At 41.4% G+C, this 18629-nt stretch overlaps 1 protein-coding gene across 3 annotated transcripts in view; it reads right to left on the reverse strand.

Annotated features, from left to right (window-relative positions):
• Positions 1-18629, reverse strand: part of LOC126336295 (F-box-like/WD repeat-containing protein TBL1XR1) — a 165688-nt gene that overhangs the window by 47805 nt on the left and 99254 nt on the right. For all 3 annotated transcript variants that reach the window (XM_049999828.1, XM_049999830.1, XM_049999829.1), the window contains exons 4-6: positions 15154-15295; positions 14914-15052; positions 7357-7518 (exon numbers count right to left, since the gene is read on the reverse strand). In XM_049999828.1, the coding sequence (XP_049855785.1) occupies positions 7357-7518; positions 14914-15052; positions 15154-15295 (443 nt within the window). The remainder of the gene's footprint in view (positions 1-7356; positions 7519-14913; positions 15053-15153; positions 15296-18629) is intronic.

The following is an 18629-nucleotide window of genomic DNA, read 5'->3' on the forward strand; positions in this document are numbered from 1 at the left end:
GACAGACCTTAGCTGATGCCAACTCTGGGATGATGAAGATAAACAAGAAGATGTGGGTGCAGGACGGCGTAGGTCACCATTGCCGCAAGCTAGCTGCTGGAGAGGACGCTCCCCAACACACCGATCAATGCCTCCATCGCTTTTTAGAAGCTCCAGCCAACCACCTAGCCGCCGTAACCTGGAAAACTAAAGAGTGCAACCTTCCTTGGAGGTGAAGCTACTGAAGAGAAAAATCCTCCGTCGATCACTACAAAAATTATAGGAAACTACGTACATATCCTCATGGATGGCCGACCAGCCCAAGCTCTTGTGGACTCTCGAGCATCATATTCAGTCATTTCGGAGAAGTACCATCGCCAGTTGCAGAAAACCGTATTCATTGACAACAAAACATCTCTGCTGAAGGTGGCTAATGGGAAATAGATAAAACCTACAGGAAGATGTGTCATTCATGTGGGTATTAGTGGCCATACACAGCCCTTATAATTCATCGTCTTACAAGAGTGTAGTCATGATGTCATTCTCTGATGGGAATTTTTGAAAGCTTCTCAGCCAATTATAGATTGTAGTCGCTCGAAGATTATGCTAGACGAGATGAGATACTGTGGACAGGAAGGTGCGCATCTGAGTGTGTAGACAATGTGTGCTGGATGAAATGATCATTCCTGCAGTCAGCGCTAGAAAAGTAACTGTCATGTGTCATGCCATGCATCAACCCATGGATCTTGTAGTGGAATGTAAGAGAAGCATATTACTGAAGAATAACTTGGTCATCCCAACCTCTATCATCTCATTTAAAAATGGATTCGGTGAATTGTGGATAGTTAACTGTCATCGAGAACCACAGATCCTTCCAATATGCATGTGTGTAGCAAATGCTGAGCCATTAATTGCCGAACAGCTGAGTGTCATAGAAACCTCCCATACTGTGTCTGTGGCCAAAATTAGCACTACCACTACAGGACAATATCTTCTACCTCAACTATCACCAGAATTGATGAAGGAACAACAGAAGAAGCTACTTGCCATTCTTCAAAAATGGTGTAGTGCTTATGATACTAGACTGTTGCATGGAGGGTCATGAGTTCAAAACTCACCTGAAATGTAAAATTTTAACTTCTATGTTCGGTTCAAGTACATTCTAGAAGTATCCACAAATGTTCTGTAACTGTATATATACTGCATGTGTTCTGGCCAGAGGCAGTTCGCTTCGTGCTCTTGTATGCGCAAGTGCTGAATAAACCTTCATTGAGTGAAGTTAGTGTTCATCATTCATCTAATTACACCTTCTTCTAAGTGACAATATCACATATGAACTCAGACAGCCATTTAAATAACACGAAGTCGAAGTAAGTTTTCACAAGACAAACAGCAAAATATGATGCTTGTACAGTCCCTGGGCGCACTACCAGTCCACAGTGTCTAACAATCACAATATTTCACTGATCTCACACATCGCCATCATCAGGTGGGCTAACGAACTGAGATCTTGAGCCTGTGCATCCGACCTATATCCCCTCCCACTATAAGCAGTTACCTCCGAGGATCACATACAAGTGTGCACATCGGCAGTCAGGGACATTCTTGTATCAGAGTCTTTGGTAGTATCAATACAGTTGCTCTAAGTAACCTGGTCATCAGATCATTGTTCGCTAAGGGTCATCTAAATAAGACACAATGCCAATTCCTGAGCATTGCTGTGATTATAGCCGCAGTCCCAACTGATAAGATAACCCCTGGCACCAATTCCAATGGCTTCTCTAAAGACACTTTCCCAGTATTTGGAAATCTGCACTAAAATCCTGGTACATTCACATTTGATTGCACTATTCTCAGATAAATAGTGCTCGGTGACCACTGACTTGTTGGGGTACATTAGTCCAGTGTACCGCTGGTGTTCTCGGCATCAACCTTCGACAGTGTGCACTGTTTGTGCAACAAATGTGCTCCCACATTGGCAAGGAATCTGATACACCCTGGTCTTCCACAAACTGAGGTCATCTTTGACCATGTTTTATTGGGTGGGAAAAAGACAGTTCTTCTGCAGTACTTTTTCAGTATGCATCGAGTTTCTCCATATCATGCAGGTGTACAGTATAAAGGCTGTGGCTCTCTCTTCATCTGTGTTTCCTTCCATCTCCACAAGTTGAACAGTAGTGGTTGGGCAAAGAGCATGCTTAATATGCTATTCTGAGTATCCCTTTTTCCGGAACACAGTTCTGAGGTGTTCAGTCTTGGGGCAAACTCTTTTCATCTGAGATGATGTGTGCCCTATGCACTAGCATTTTTAGTACCCCATTCCTCTGCACAGCATCGTGACAGCTACATACATGCAAATAGAGATCAGTGTGTGTCTTCTTCTAATACATACCATGGCCGAGGGTTCTATTAGCTCTTCCCTTGACCATGACATCCAGGAATGGTAGTCTTCCAACTTCTTCCGTCTCCATAGTGAATTTGATGTTGCGATATATATCGATTCACATGTACAAAAATGTTGAGGAGTTTGTCCTTTCTGTGGGGTCAGATGATGAATGAGTCATTCACATGATGGAAGAAGCAAGTGGTATTCCATTTGGATGATGTCATGGCCTCTTCCTTGAAGTACTCCACATGCAAATTCACAATAACAGGCGAGAGTGAGCCACCCACTGCAACTCCCTGAGTTTGCTCACAGTATATTCCATTAAACAGAAAATATATAGAGGATAGGACATGCTTGAAAAGGTTGGTAGTCTTCTCATCAAATGTCTGACCATGAGGAAATGACTTACGGTGGGAGGGAATATAGGTCGGTCATGCACCCTCAGGAGCTCAGTGCACCAGTGTATCTGATGATCTGATGACAACAACGTGTCTGATCACCGAAATACAGTGCCCATTAGACATTATGAGCAGCAAATATCCTGTGAGAAACTGAAGAATCACAACAATATACACCTACAGATCCTTCATATTGTAGACAAGGGAGTGGATATTTTCACCCAGCTGTAAATTCAACTAAATACCTAGGTATTACAATTACGAACAACTTAAATTGGAAAGAACACATAGAAAATGTTGTGGGGAAGGCTAACCAAAGGCTGCGTTTTATTGGCAGGACACTTAGAAAATGTAACAGACCTACTAAGGAGACTGCTTGCACTATGCCTGTCCGTCCTCTTTTAGAATACTGCTGCATAGTGTGGGATCCATATCAGGTAGGACTGACAGAGTACATCGAAAAAGTTCAAAGAAAGGCTGCATGTTTTGTATTACCGCGAAATATGAGAGAGAATGTCACAGAAATGATACAGGATTTGGACTGGAAATCATTAAAAGAAATGCGTTTTTCATTGCAACGGAATCTTCTCACGGAATTCCAATCACCAAATTTCTCCTCCGAATGCGAAAATATTTTGTTGACACCGACCGACATAGGGCGGAACGATCACCATGATAAAATAAGGGAAATCAGAGGTCGTAGGGAAAGATACAGGTGTTCATTCTTTCCACGTGCTATACGAGATTGGAATAATAGAGAGTTGTGAAGGTGGTTCGATGAACCATCTGCCAGGCACTTAAATGTGATTTGCAGAGTATCCATGAAGATGTAGATGTAGACCCATAATTATAAAATACCACACACCATCTTAAATGTGCAAGGTGACTTAGAAAACCAATCTTTTCACAATTATAAAAAGTTATTAACCTTGAAAAAACTAAGCAGTTACTCTGTTAGCACTAACACACGCATGCACGCACGCGCGCGCGCGCGCGCGCACGCACACACACACACACACACACACACACACACACACACACACACACACACAATCTATTTCCCCTATACCAGCACCCCCAAGTGCCCACATATCTTAACATTTATCATTAAATGAAGTGACCAATGCACTAATAACTGGTGTCTAGTTCATAAACAAAATATAGTAAGCAAGAATTAACATGTGTAATGTAATTTTGGTGCCAAAAATTGTAGAATAAATAACATCTTCAATGTTAGTTTTATTGATTTTGAAAAAAGAGAACGTTAATTTTATAATACTGAATACATGTTACTGTTGTAATAGTTAATGTAATTTAATCACTATTTTTATTTTCTGCCATCAATGCGACTACAAAAAAGACTAACCAAATTTTACTAAAGACAACTCCCATATGCTTTACAAGATACAAACAAATCGGAGAGTACGACAAAGACTGGTGTTCAACAAATTGCATTGGAGCAAATTTTTAAAAAATGTGAGTGTCGACCAAAGACAATTTGCTCCAATGCAATTCTTTGAACACCATCTTTGTCATACTCTCCAATTTGTCTGCATCTTGCAAAGCACGTGGGAGCTGTTGTCTGCAATAAAATTTCTGTAGTCTTACCAAAGTTACATCACCCCCAAAATGCTAAAAACGATTACACAGGCCGACAATGAAAAAACTTTTTGCTGGTGGTTGGACGATACGTGGCGATCTAAAAAGTAATATACATGCTCCTTGGTCAACAACGTGGCTTTACCAAACTTCCTTGTTTCTTGGTTGAATGGGACAGTAGGGCTAGGGATCACCACTGGAGCAGAAACAACTGGCCTGTGAGGGAGTCCTTAAAACCTGGTAAGAAGAACATTCTACACAAAAACCTTGTAGAGCCAAAAAATGTACTCCTACCACCTCTACACCATGAAGTCAGGCCTAATGAAACAGTTCGTAAAAGCTTTGCCTAAAGATGGACGATGTTTTAAGTATCTCTGTCAAAAGTTTCCACACCTTTCAGAAGCTAAACTAAAAGAAGGTGTCTTTCTCGGACCTAACATCAGAAAATTGATGTTTGATGTTAACTTTGAATCCACAATAACCTTAAATGAGAAAGAAGCAAGGGTATCATTCAAGAAAGTCGTTACTAAGTTCTTAGTACATGAAAAAGACCCAGAATATGTTTCAATTACAGCTATAATGTTAAAGAAGTTTAAAACTTTCGGATGTTTAATGAGCCTGAAAGTTCATTTTTTGAACAGTCACCTTATCACTTCCCCGACATTAAGGGAGATGTTAGAGAGGAACAAGGAGAGTGTTTTCACCAGGACATTAATGTGATGGAAAAACGCTACCAAGGCCTCTGGAACACCAATATGATGGGGGATTACTGTCAGTCACTTCACCGAGAAGTTCAGCAAGCATCTCATTGTAGAAAAAGGTACTCAAGAAGCTTCAAAGAAAAAGGAGAAAGAAAATACAAACCAATTCCAGCTGACAAGTGAAACTTCTATTTACACATATCATTGTTTTAAGTAGCTTACTGTAAATACAAACCATGCTTATATTGTAACAAAGTGTTTCATTAATATTCCTGTTTACCGTATAGCATAGGATTTTTATACTATTTAATAAAAAGAATACAGCTCGAGAACTATGGGTGATACAAAAAAAAACCTAAGGCTAGATTTGGATTCAGCTCATAAAAATCAATAAGATCAACTGTCAAAGTAAAAAAAGTTTTTCAAATTTTTTTTTTTTTTGGTTGGCCTGTGATATTAAAATTGGATAACATCCAATGATGAGTCACTGGGTGACCTGAAACTGGTCCAGGTGTAATAAAAACTGAGGCTCCACAAAAGGTGACTGGTTGCAGCTATTTCTGAAAATCTTTTAGAGTAAACTTAGAATCATCATGTTGCATATGGTTTCCTGCATAACCAAATACATTAATATGTATCAAACAAAATTCATATTTAAAAAAGGGAACATTACAAAGAGATTAAACATATAACAGCACTACAGGTTAATGTGACTGGTTCATCACTTTATAATGGATAAACCACTCACTCCACTGTAAATTAATATTAGTTCAAACAGCATAAGGAGGACTCCTGACACAAAACGACATTTTAAACATTTGCGGAATTTGCATTGCACTCAGAAAAAATTGATGGCAAGTGTTGGGAAATCTCTAATTTGAAATAACACACATATAGTTAAAACACACTTTACAGACAAGAATTATATTGCATGCATTATGTATTGGTGGGTCCTCCTGTCTGCAAAGGTAATCATGGAACATGTCTCACCAGCCAATGCAAAGGCTTGTTCTGAATGTCCTACAGTATTTTCATTGTTCTGAGGCATTCTATCTGTTGGGTATATTTCCACTATTGATTCAACATCAGTGTATAAAACATTAAAGCAACGAAGTTTCTTTAAAATTAGTTAAAAACATTTAAGGATGTTACGAGAGGTACATTGTTTCTTATGTTTTGTCATTTTGGGCATTATTTTAACCAGTGTGACGACTTGTTACAACACCTATTCTTAACATTCAAGGCTTCTAACCCCACTAATCATTTTGGGCTAGGATTCCCAATGACTTTGTTGTATGCTGCTACCTCCTTCTAAACTGCTCCTCAAAGTTGGACCACTGTCTATAATGTATGTTAACAGTTGAGACAAAGACAAGATCTGTAAAACAGATCTCACCCTGACAAGATACTACTTTACTGGGGGGAATGGCTTACCGTCCTATATATGGATCAGAACAACAAAGTAGCAAGAAAAAATCAGAGAATGAATTTGGTCACACCTCACGTCCTCAGTGCGGTATGTTTATTTTACAGAATGTAGGAAGCAAAAGGTGAAATTACTTAGGAAAGTGATACTACTATTATGATCCTGAAAAATGAACTCAATGCTATAAGTTAATGGGAAAGGTATGTGCCTATTCTGTGTGGAACTGCACAGCTGCTACTACTGAAGTCATGTAATGGCACACTGACACCATCTCTCCCCTTTCGTGCTCAATAGTCAATCACTTTGTTATTCTGATCCACGTACAGTGGCCCACTTGCTGACAGTGCCCGACACTATTACATGTATCTGGCTTGCAGAACCATACCCATCTTGGCCATCTACATTTAAGTTTCCTACAATTCCCCTGAATCACTTACATCAATTGTCAGGATTAATAGATAAAAAAACTCATGGCCAATTTCCTTCTTAACTTTTGTCAAGCCCAAACTGACTCTCAATCATCAATTGAATGTTAGTGTCTTTCTCTCTTCGCAACCTTCTCACAGGGAATTTAAAGACAATGCATAGATGTAGACAAGCACTCATTCTTTCAGTATTTTGCCAGTCTTTGCTGTAGAACGATACCTCATACAATACACATTGTAATGTATGTTTTGTCAAGCACACAAGGCTGCTTCATACAGCTTACATGTCACTGTAGACAATGTGCGTTGTCACTGTAGACAATGTGCGTTCTAGCAATCCACGGAAGATGCTCGTGACGGAATTATCAATTATAGATCAAATTGCAAAAAAGGGCAAGGGAGAGGAAGACAGAAGTTACATACAACAATGTTTTACTGTTACCTTGTCAACTCCTGCACTTAGTATGTAGTTTCCACGCTTATTCCATTTCAGGGCAAAAATGGGCCCCTTGTGCTGCCCCAATGTACTAGCTAGGTGGCCTTCTGTAGTCCAGATACGAGCATAACCGTCATATGATCCTGTTGCTAACAATTTCCCATCACACTGAAAATTGAAAGGATTTGATCAGAAGCAAATACTCATCACTTGAACAAAAAAAAATGTTAAATGTTATGTGGTAGATGCAGCCAACATATATTACAGAATATTACAAATATTTCAGCTTTCTTCTACAGTACTATTTTTCATTATGGTTGCCTCTTCCATGTGGTAAGTAGTAATGTAACCTTTCCTTCCCTTTTTTGGTCTATCCTCGACTTTATATTGTATGATTTTGCACACCATATGTTAAAGTTTTCGTAATGACACATGACATTTGAAATGGTTCACAGTGAACCAACTGTATGACTTGACAGTGAGACTCAGCAAAATGGCTATTGTGTCAACAAAGGAATCTGTTGAGATCTGCATCACCCTGGTCTCTCATACCCCAATTCTCCAATGTATGATATAATATGAGGTGCTTATATAAGGTGAACAATTCAAATACTCACTTGTCATAGATTTGTGCAGTATTAAGGTGGCATGTTTGTAGTTTGTAGAAGACTAAAAGAAATCAACCTAAGACACTTATACCATGAAACACTCCTCACACCCCACCCCCTTCATCAATGTGGTATTTGTACTCCTGTTTTTATCCAATTATTGCATTCAACTGCCCTAAATACAGAAAAACATAAACTAGCTCAATGACCAGATTCTTAATCTGTATAACTTTCTTTTCAGTGTGTTGCTTATTTGTTACTTCCTATAAATAATTTGCTTGATTTGAATCTTGGTCTACCAAGTGCTTTGACCTGTTGTTTTGAGTTTATTGAGGCAATTGTAAAATGCATTTTAGACAGGTACGTGCTGAGTAAAACTGTGAGGGACGGGAAAAACCCATCGTGGTTCAACAACAAAGTTAGGAAACTACTGCGGAAGCAAAGAGAGCTTCACTCCAAGTGTAAATGCAGCCAAAACCTCTCAGACAAACAGAACATAAATGATGTCAAAGGTAGCATAAGGAGGGCTATGCGTGAAGCGTTCATTGAATTCGAAAGTAAAATTCTATGTACCGACTTGACAGAAAATCCTAGGAAGTTCTGGTCTTACGTTAAATCAGTAAGTGGCTCGAAACAGCATATCCAGACACTCCGGGAAGATGATGGCATTGAAACAGAGGATGACACACATAAAGCTGAAATACTAAACACCTTTTTCCAAAGCTGTTTCACAGAGGAAGACCGCACTGCAGTTCCTTCTCTAAATCCTCGCACAAATGAAAAAATGGCTGACATCGAAATAAGTGTCCAAGGAATAGAAAAGCAACTGAAATCACTCAACAGAGGAAAGTCCACAGGACCTGACAGGATACCAATTCGATTCTACACAGAGTACGCGATAGAATTTGCCCCCCTTGTAACAGCCATGTACCGCAAGTCTCTAGAGGAATGGAAGGTTCCAAATGATTGGAAAAGAGCGCACGTAGTCCCAGTCTTCAAGAAGGGTCGTCGAGCAGATGCGCACAACTATAGACCTATATCTCTGATGTCGATCTGTTCTGTTTTTTGCTCGAGTATCGTGTCGTTTTTGGAAACCTAGAATCTACTCTGTAGGAATCAACATGGATTCCGGAAACAGCAATCATGTGAGACCCAACTCGCTTTATTTGTTCATGAGACCCAGAAAATATTAGATACAGGCTCCCAGGTAGATGCTATTTTCCTTGACTTCTGGATGGCATTCGATACAGTTCCACACTGTCGCCTGATAAACAAAGTAAGAGCCTACGGAATATCAGACCAGCTGTGTGGCTGGATTGAAGAGTTTTTAGCAAACAGAGCACAGCATGTTGTTACCAATGGAGAGACGTCTACAGACGTTAAAGTAACCTCTGGCATGCCACAGGGGAGTGTTATGGGACCATTGCTTTTCACAATATATATAAATGACCTAGTAGATAGTATCGGAAGTTCCATGCGGCTTTTCGCGGATGATGCTGTAGTATACAGAGAAGTTGCAGCATTAGAAATCTGTAGCGAAATGCAGGAAGATGTGCAGTGGATAGGCACTTGGTGCAGGGAGTGGCAACTGACCCTTAACATAGGCAAATGAAATGTATTGCAAATACATAGAAAGAAGGATCCTTTTTTGTATGATTATATGATAGCGGAACAAACACTGGTAGCAGTTACTTCTGTAAAATATCTGGAAGTATGCGTGCGGAATGATTTGAAGTGAAATGATCATATAAAATTAATTGTTGGTAAGGTGGGTACCAGGTTGAGATTCATTGGGAGAGTCCTTAGAAAATGTAGTCCATCAACAAAGGAGGTGGCTTACAAAACACTCGTTCGACCTATACTTTATTATTGCTCATCAGTGTGGGATCCATACCAGATCGGGTTGACGGAGGAGATAGAGAAGATCCAAAGAAGAGTGGCGCGTTTCGTCACAGGGTTATTTGCTAACCGTGATAGCGTTACGGAGATGTTTAGCAAACTCAAGTGGCAGACTGCAAGAGAGGCGCTCTGCATCGCGGTGTAGCTTGCTCGCCAGGTTTTGAGAGGGTGCGTTTCTGGATGAGGTATCAAATATATTGCCTCCCAAGGAGATCACAAATGCAAAATTAGAGAGATTTGAGCGCGCACGGAGGCTTTCAGACAGTCGCTCTTCCAGCGAACCATACGCGACTGGAACAGAAAAGGGAGGTAATGACAGTGGCACGTAAAGTGCCCTCCGCCACACTCCGTTGGGTGGCTTGCGGAGTATAAATGTAGGTGTAGATTTGCACTACTGACAAACAAAGGTGAGGGTAGGTAATTTAGAGAACTTAAAAAGAGAAATTGATTGGCTTAGGTTGGGTGGTTGGTTGGTTGATTCAGGGGTGGGGACCAAACAGTGAAGTCATTGGTTCCATCAGATTAGGAAAGGATGAGGAAGTTGGCCATGCCCTTTCAAAGGCACCGTCCCGGCATTTGCCCGAAGCGATTTAGGCAAATCAAGGAAAACCTAAATCAGAATGTCGGGACGCAGGTTAGAATTGTCGTCCTCCTGAACGCGAGTCCAGTCTGGATTGGTTTATGTTAGATACAGCAGGAATTAGAAAAGTTAGGTGGCAGGAAAAGGAAGGCTTCTGGTTAAGTGAGTACAGAGTTATCAATGCAAAATCAAATGGTTGTGATGCATGAATAGGTTTAATAATGAATTAAAAACATAGGAACGCAGATGAGCTACTATGAATAGCGTAGTGAACATAGTACTGTGCCAAAACAGGCACGAGGTCAACATCCAACACAGCAGCATGACATAATATGCCTCTTACACTCAATACAAAATGATAAGAGTGAAAAAATGTATAAGACAAAAGCAACTGCTCTTTTAGTGAGTGGATACTAGGAAAAAGAAGTGAAACAAAACCAGAAGAAGAACTGAAACTGAGGCAAAGGAATGTTACAGGAAAATACCTATTGGAACTTTCCACAGAGTAAAATTTAACCATTCAACACTTAACACTCTATTAAGGACCATGAAAGAATCTTGGTTGTGTAATAGGTGTAGTGATTGTATGTGTACATATTAGTTATAAAATTAAGTAAAGACTTGGTGAAGGAAGTTACAGGGACTCAAGTACGCTAGCAGAGACACGGAAGTGGAGCAGGACCGTGGAGAGGTAATCGGCCGATCGAGTATGCGAACCAAGCAGTCAGCAGTCTACTGGGGGTGTCGTCCGGAGGACATTGCCCGCCTCGCTGGAAAGCAGGGCAGACGGATCAGGAGCCAGCATAAGTCACGTGTACGATACACTAGGGAACCTTCTAGCATCGAACCACAGAGGTCAGTCACTGTGCTACAAACGTCACCCCGTCAGCAGGAACACGAAATAAATACCCCGGAAAGAGGCAGCTTGCTCTCGAAGTTTGCAGCTTCTTCTGAAGTCTGCTGGGAGTCTGCTCGAAGTCTGCTGGAAGTGCTGGTCAACTTATGGAGTACGCTTGTCATGTTCCGGAAGCCTCGTGACGTTTGCTGGGCGTGTTGATGTACTCCCGACGGTACGCATGAAGAAGAAGCGGCAGCTATGGAGGTCATAGGACAGCATCGAACCTGATAGCAGCGTCTAGGATAGCATCGAACCTGATAGCAGCGTCTAGTTACCTCGACTTACGAAGAAAGAAGAAGATGTCGTCCCTTCGCCAGTAAGTCACAGAAGTCAAGTCTTCGTTCTGAGTCAAGTCATTAAAGTCGAAGTCTCACCAATAGCAACAGAGGGAGACGTATAGTGAATAACCCGGGTGACTGGTTCGGACGAAAGGATGCGGCCGAACCAGTGAAGTCACCAGTGAATTGGGAAGAACTCCAGTTCAATGGACGCCGCCCAGAGCCGCCGAATCTGAAAACACGGGTTCGCTCCTAGCACGGGGCAACTTTCGTCATCACAGTGGCCGGCCAGCCGCCCGGAATTGCAAGCCAATTCACTCGCCGGCACACAGTCTTGTCGCGTAAGCAGTGCTCGCCACATGCGGCCGTCGTCAGCTGCTGTTTCTGGGGCATTCCTTACAATCTACGTTAGCATCTCTCGCCGCCGCCAGCACCGAGGCCACTACGACGTGTTGCTATGGAAGCACTGAATCAAGCAAGTCAAGTCAACCAGTTGAAGTCCGCTGAATGCACTGTTGTCAAGAAAATGTTTGTCAGTAAATAACTCTTGTGAGTAAGGGATGTATTATTGTACCTCATCCTCTGAGCCAAGGGAAGAACGCATGTAGCCCAGCTCTCCATGCCTGACAAATAATAAGAATAACAAGGAAGAAATAAAAAGAGACTCTACAGTTGTATATGTGGACTACATGGAGACATTGGAAAGTTCCAGAAGGATAGTCAATATTCAGGTATATGACAGCAACGATCATTCAATGCAAAAGGAAACATGGCCTCTGTAATGAACATCTTAAAAGCTATAAGCACTTGTCCAACAGAAGAGATGTGCTTGACAGTAGTCAAGATAAGCAAGAAGTATGAAACAGCCAAAATACCATCTTGGTTAAAGACAGTCATCTAGTGTTGCAACTTTCCTACAGACAACAGCACCATTTGTCGTCAGTTTGATGGGGCTTCAGGCACTTCAGTTATACAATATTTCATTCTTCTGCAATTACTTGAAATTTGACCGTTTTCTATCATGTTCAGTTTCACAATATTAGTTCAGCTTTATTTTCATAGTAAAGAAATGAAAAGTTGTCATTCCAGAGGTAACAGTGGTAAGACAAAAATGCCAATGGATCCAATTCTGGAAAATTGGATAAATCTGTTATGGATTACTATTTATTCAATTATTATCTATCAACCCACAAATTTCAATTAAAATGCATTAAAATATGCCCCCCCCAAACACACACACACACACACACACTTCTGGCATGTTGACAACAAGAGTAGAGCTAGTTTGATAGTGAATTGAAGCCCTGATGTTACAGTTGTGTTTTGAAATACCCAAGGGCACATTAAATATGCTTTTGAAAGGACAGCAGACTGATTTCATTCTCCCACTGAATAATGCCAACAAAAAGAGTCAAGAATTGTAGCGTGGTTTGAAACTCACAGTGGTTTACTATCCACATTTCCAATGGAGATGGTAGTCCTGACCTTCCTATCAATACGAAAAATAATCATTTAAGGAGTAACAGTACAGCAGTGGACGTGCTGAGGAAATGAAAGGCACATAAACAATACTGAGAACTTTGACAGATTTCACGCAAATCCTTTTTTGGAGCTGCAGAGTGCACAACAACCCCTCCCGCCAATGCTGCCCACCCCCACACAAACCTGCACAGTTACATTGTGCTTCTATTATTCAGTGAGCTGCAACATTTACTCTTTTAACTGTTTACTTTCCCTAACTCTCTCCATTACCATAGCAGTGCAGCCCACTACATACAAAAACCTATTATACTTTAGCCATCCAGTATTTAAGAACAGATGCACCCAGGAGATCTGTAACAAACTTTACACATCATTTAAAATCTTTAAGAAACTTTTACTCACTGACGACAAACTATTGCTTACTACATTTCCGCTCTTCGTGCAGTAAAACTGCCACATGAAGCACGATTACTATACTAGTAAATCTATTCACAACACATTTTGCAAACAGTAGCCAACAATGGATGTACTTGCAAATTTATATTTTCATATAGCACATAGTTCAGAAGATACGATGCCATAAATATCAAGCTGCCTGGAAATTAAACTGCAGGGTGAAATTCACTAGACATACAGCTGAAATATTTGCAAAAATTCATGTGTAGTGTGTTAAAGATATACCAAATACATTTTACATGCACGTATGCAGGCAAAGCCATGGGTAAAGCTAATCCTTAGCCTCTAGAACAATTTCAAGTAAATTTGGTACACGTATTAGCTACAACTTGGAAAGAAACACTGTTGGGGTAAGAACCGCCAGGCTCCTACTGGGATGAATGTGATACTGGAAGGGGGGGGGGGCGGGGGGGGGGGCGGGGGGGGGGGGGGGAAGGGGGAAGGAGAAGATGGGCACAGATGTTGAGAGGGAAGAAGGAGACAGGCACAGACAAGAGGAGCAGGAGACAGACAGAGAGAGAGAGGGAAGAGGAGAGCGAGGGGATGGATAGAGAGGGAGGACAGGAGAGGAGGAGGTAGACAAAGAGAGGGGTGAAGAGGAGATGGACACAGGAAGGAAAGGGGAGGAGACGAACAGGCAGAGGGGGAAGGAGGTGATGGGTTGGGTTGGGTTAATTTGAGGGGTAGAGACCAAACTGTGAGGTCATCGGTCTCATCAGATTAGGGAAGGGCGGGGAAGGAAGTCAGCCATGCCCTGGCATTCCCCTGGAGCGATTTGGAGAAATCAAGGAAAACGTAAATCAGGATGGCCGGACACGGGATTGAACCGTCGTCCTCCCAAATGCGAATCCAGTGTGCTAACCACTGCACCACCTCGCTCAGTAGAGGAGGTGATGGATCTGGTGGGGAGAGAAGGAGATGGATGGATGGGTGAGGGGGAGATGGACAGAGAGAGGGGGGAGGGAAGTGACAAAGAGAAGGGAGAAGTAGAATTAGAGGGGGAGGTGGAAGTAGAATTAGAGGGGAGAAGAAGAGGTGGACAGAGGTGGGAAGATCAGAAGGACAGAGGAGGGAGGAGCAGATTTATAGAAATAATTGGGAGGAGGAAATGGACAGAGAGAGAGGCGCAAAGAGATGGAGTGGGGGATGGAGGAGATGGACAGAAAGGATTATGGTATCATCAACAAAACTTTAGTTTCAAACAATAGAACAGTCCAAAAATTGTTCTGAAAGATGTCAAAAGCATCTCGTAGAAGAGCACAGTAAGCATCAGCTCAATACAGGTAACAACAGAAAAATTTTATATTACTTAAAAGTAAGAAATACACACTTTATGTATGAGTGAGCATGTGTCTTACATACATTCCAATCAAGTGATGTGACGTCTTTATTGCTTGGTACTTCTGTTCCTCCCTTCTGAATACAATGTCTCAGAACAAGCTGATTTGGAGATGATGAGTTGTCACTCATATCCCATATCCTAGCTGTGCTGTCACCTGACCTGAAAGGGTACAAAATGATTAATGACAAATTTGAAATTACTGATTTCCATAATGACAGAAAAGTTATTACCAAAAATTGTAACCCACTGAAAACACTAACCCAGAAGCCAAAAGATCAGTTGTAGGGTTCCAAGCACAGATGAACACTTCAGACTCATGGCCTCTTAATACAGTTGCTTTGCTTGGTGGAATTTCAATGCTCCCATCAACTTCCATGTTTTCAGCAACGTTTGATGTTACGGCTGTGAATCAAAAATTAGACAAGTGTGACAACTAACAAAACTGAAAAATCACATCTCAGACAGTACAATGTTTGTGCAATAGGATCCATTCCTAAAATCTGAAAATGAAAATAATCTCTGGAAATATAAAAGTGTGCACCGAGACCTGAATACAACTGACATGTCCTTTTACATATAGACTACACAAAACATTCGTGAGATTTGGAACATTAGTTAACAACAGATGTTTCAGAAAAAGTGACTGTTCTGTGAACTTTACATTAATGTATTGTGAAGAAAGAGACAAGTAAATGGAAGTTATTGGAACACTCATGCCGAAAAGTACATTAAAAATGAGCTGGCGGAATCATGCTACAAAATGAACAAATACCCAAAAAATAAATGAATATATGTATTTTTATTAACACAGTTATAGTTGCTGTAGTGTTTCCTGTGTTTAGCAGAAAGATTTTTTACAGGATGGGTCTTTGTGGCCCACAGCTTACCCATAACTATCAATTACACCAACTGTATGTTGTTTTGTTAATTGTTATGATGCACTTGTCACTTCAGAGAGTTGTTCTTTACATCAGCAAAACTGCTCTGTTTTACATCATCAACAATCTGCCTTATATGTTCATCTTTAGATTTTAAACCACTGTTCATTGCTTCCCCCATATGTCCCACTGTAGTTTTCCACAGCAACTTGAGTCAACATGTCCAAACTTTACCTCTCTTCAGCTCTTAGCTTTTATATTACATAATTTTTTGTGCTGATTTCTTTCATCATTTCATTTTTTACTCATTCAGTCCTCCTGACTTGCAATAGTCTCATGCAATACCACATAATTCAAATTTTTCTAATTTTTTCATTTCTGTTTCCCCATAATCTGTGTTTCACACCCACACAAGCTATGCTCCAAACATAGTTATCTCTGAATGACTAGAAGGTCGATGTTGTATTCACAGCAGTAATAGATGTAGTAGTAACTGTTATTCATGCTGTTTTCATCACTACCATCACTAATTTTCACCACCAACAACATACAAATATATCTGCACCAAACAGTATTTTATGGTTCATTTGTCTCAATCCTGACAGGGGCAGGCAGAAACCAGAAACTCATTTTTAGTGGGTTTGATAGCTACATAAGAATTTTTTTCTATTGAACAAATGAGATGGTACAACTGAAACAAAATGTATGAGTACAATTTTAAAATAAACTACATGTCAGAAGTTAACATGAGCTTTGAAGCACACGTAACAACCTTCCCACTGACAAAAGAGCAACCTGTCAGGAATCTAGACTTTTTCCCACATCAGAGATAAGTGCTTAACATCCTGTCAAATAAAAAGTCATCTGGCACAAATTTGTGTTATTGTGCATTGTCCGCACATCTTGGTCCATATCAAAAACATTTCTTTACCACGAAGAACACTATTTTAGTCCGTATTTCCAATTTTTCCTGCTTTCATAGCAAAAGTATAGGCTACTGGAAGGAAAGATGGATTTGTGCATTTTTGGGAATAAAGTAACTATCAGTTCCCACACAAATCAGTTACGGAAACATCATGCATTGCATAAATGACAACAAGCATACAGCTTTATGAAAGCATGAAGGCAATAACAAGTAGACGAAAGAAAGAAAGAAAACTTACTACCTTCCAGAGTAATCAAGAAAACTTACTAGTTTTCACAGTAATCCTTTTTCAATCAAGAGTAACCCCCCCCCCCCCCCCCACACACACACACACACACACCAATGCCCATAGATGGTGCCTGCTGTACAAACAGTGCAAGTGCTGCATTTCAGCAGGTAGACAGGTAAACTAAGTTGTGGTGGGTGTAGTGTCAGGTGGGGTGGGTTGAAGGAGAAAGGCAGGAGGCAGTGAGAAGGTTTGGGGGTGATTCGACAGCAGCTTTGCGGGGAAGCAGCCCGCTAAGAACATGGCAAGGAGGGGTGGCACTCTCCAATGCCAACCTGTTAACAGGTCATCCAGAGGAATCCTTTGTAGCCTCCCAAAACTCGCAATTCCTAGTCTGGTTCAGGTTCACTGGTATATCTTCATGATCTGGACTTAGGACCAAGACACCCTGTCCACTTTCCTTCACACTCTCAACAGTAGCTCTCTCAACTGCTCCACCTGGTCCTCCTCTACCCACAGTGCCAACTTTTCCAGATGCAGACAATCCACTTCCCCAACAACTCCATCCCCACTTCCATCCACTTTATACCCACTAACCACCAAAGGTACATGCATATCAACATTTGTCATCCCTTCCACACCAAAAAATTCCCCTCATGCACAGCATAGCCACCCTTGAATGATACATCTGCAGTGATGAGAACTTCCTTGCCCAGTATGCTGAAGGCCCCATGAACATAGCCTACAAAACAGATTTCTTGTGCCATACAGCCTACAAACAGATTTCTTGTGCCATACCCTCACACACCCTCAAATCCTCCCATCACCATCACCAAGACTCAGCTACAAAGGAGTACTCCCCTCATCACCCAGTATCACACTGGACTGGAAACTGGACTGGAACAACTGAAACATATCCTCCATCAAGGCTTTGATTATCACTCATCGTGCTCTGAAATGAGGAACATTGTACCCAAGATTCTTCCCACCCCTCCTAAAGTGGTGTTCTGTCACCTGCCCAACCAAACACAATGTCCTATTTCATCCCTATGCCACTCAATTTCCAACCCCTTGCCACCGAATCATACTCCTGTGGCAGAGCAAGGTACAAGACATGCCAAATCCACCCACTCAACACCTCCTACTCGCGTTCTATAGAGGCTTATCCTATCCCATCAGTGGCCAGACCACCTATATAACACCAGCCATGTCATATACCAACACTGCACTGCTTTTTATGTCAGTACAAATAGCAACTGGCTGACCCCAGGATGAGTATATAACTGTTGCCAAGAATAAAGTTAACCACCAGGTGGCACAACATGCTCAAATTCAATGGCTGCTTCACAATTCAGGTCACCTGACCATCTGGATCCTTCCCTCCACCACTAGCTTCTCTGAATTATGCACATGACAGTTCTCCTTACATGTCCTCCACTCCTGTAATTGGCTTGGCCTCAATCTCTGGTAACGCACTGCCCCCGCCCCCTTCCCCTCATCCAACAGTTTCACCTTCATCCATCCTTTCAATCCCTTCTAATCCATGTCCCCAAGTCATCTTCTGAGTGTGTCATTCCCCACCAGTTCTGACAACCATGCTCCCATGCCTAGCACATGTGCTTGCCACCACCCCCTCCACATTCCTCGATGGGAAACCAGCTGCCTCCCTCTAAGCTGCCAACCATCCACTCCCCAATATATATATGT

Source organism: Schistocerca gregaria, chromosome 2, assembly GCF_023897955.1.
Source record: "Schistocerca gregaria isolate iqSchGreg1 chromosome 2, iqSchGreg1.2, whole genome shotgun sequence".
NCBI classification, from domain to species: domain Eukaryota; kingdom Metazoa; phylum Arthropoda; class Insecta; order Orthoptera; family Acrididae; genus Schistocerca; species Schistocerca gregaria.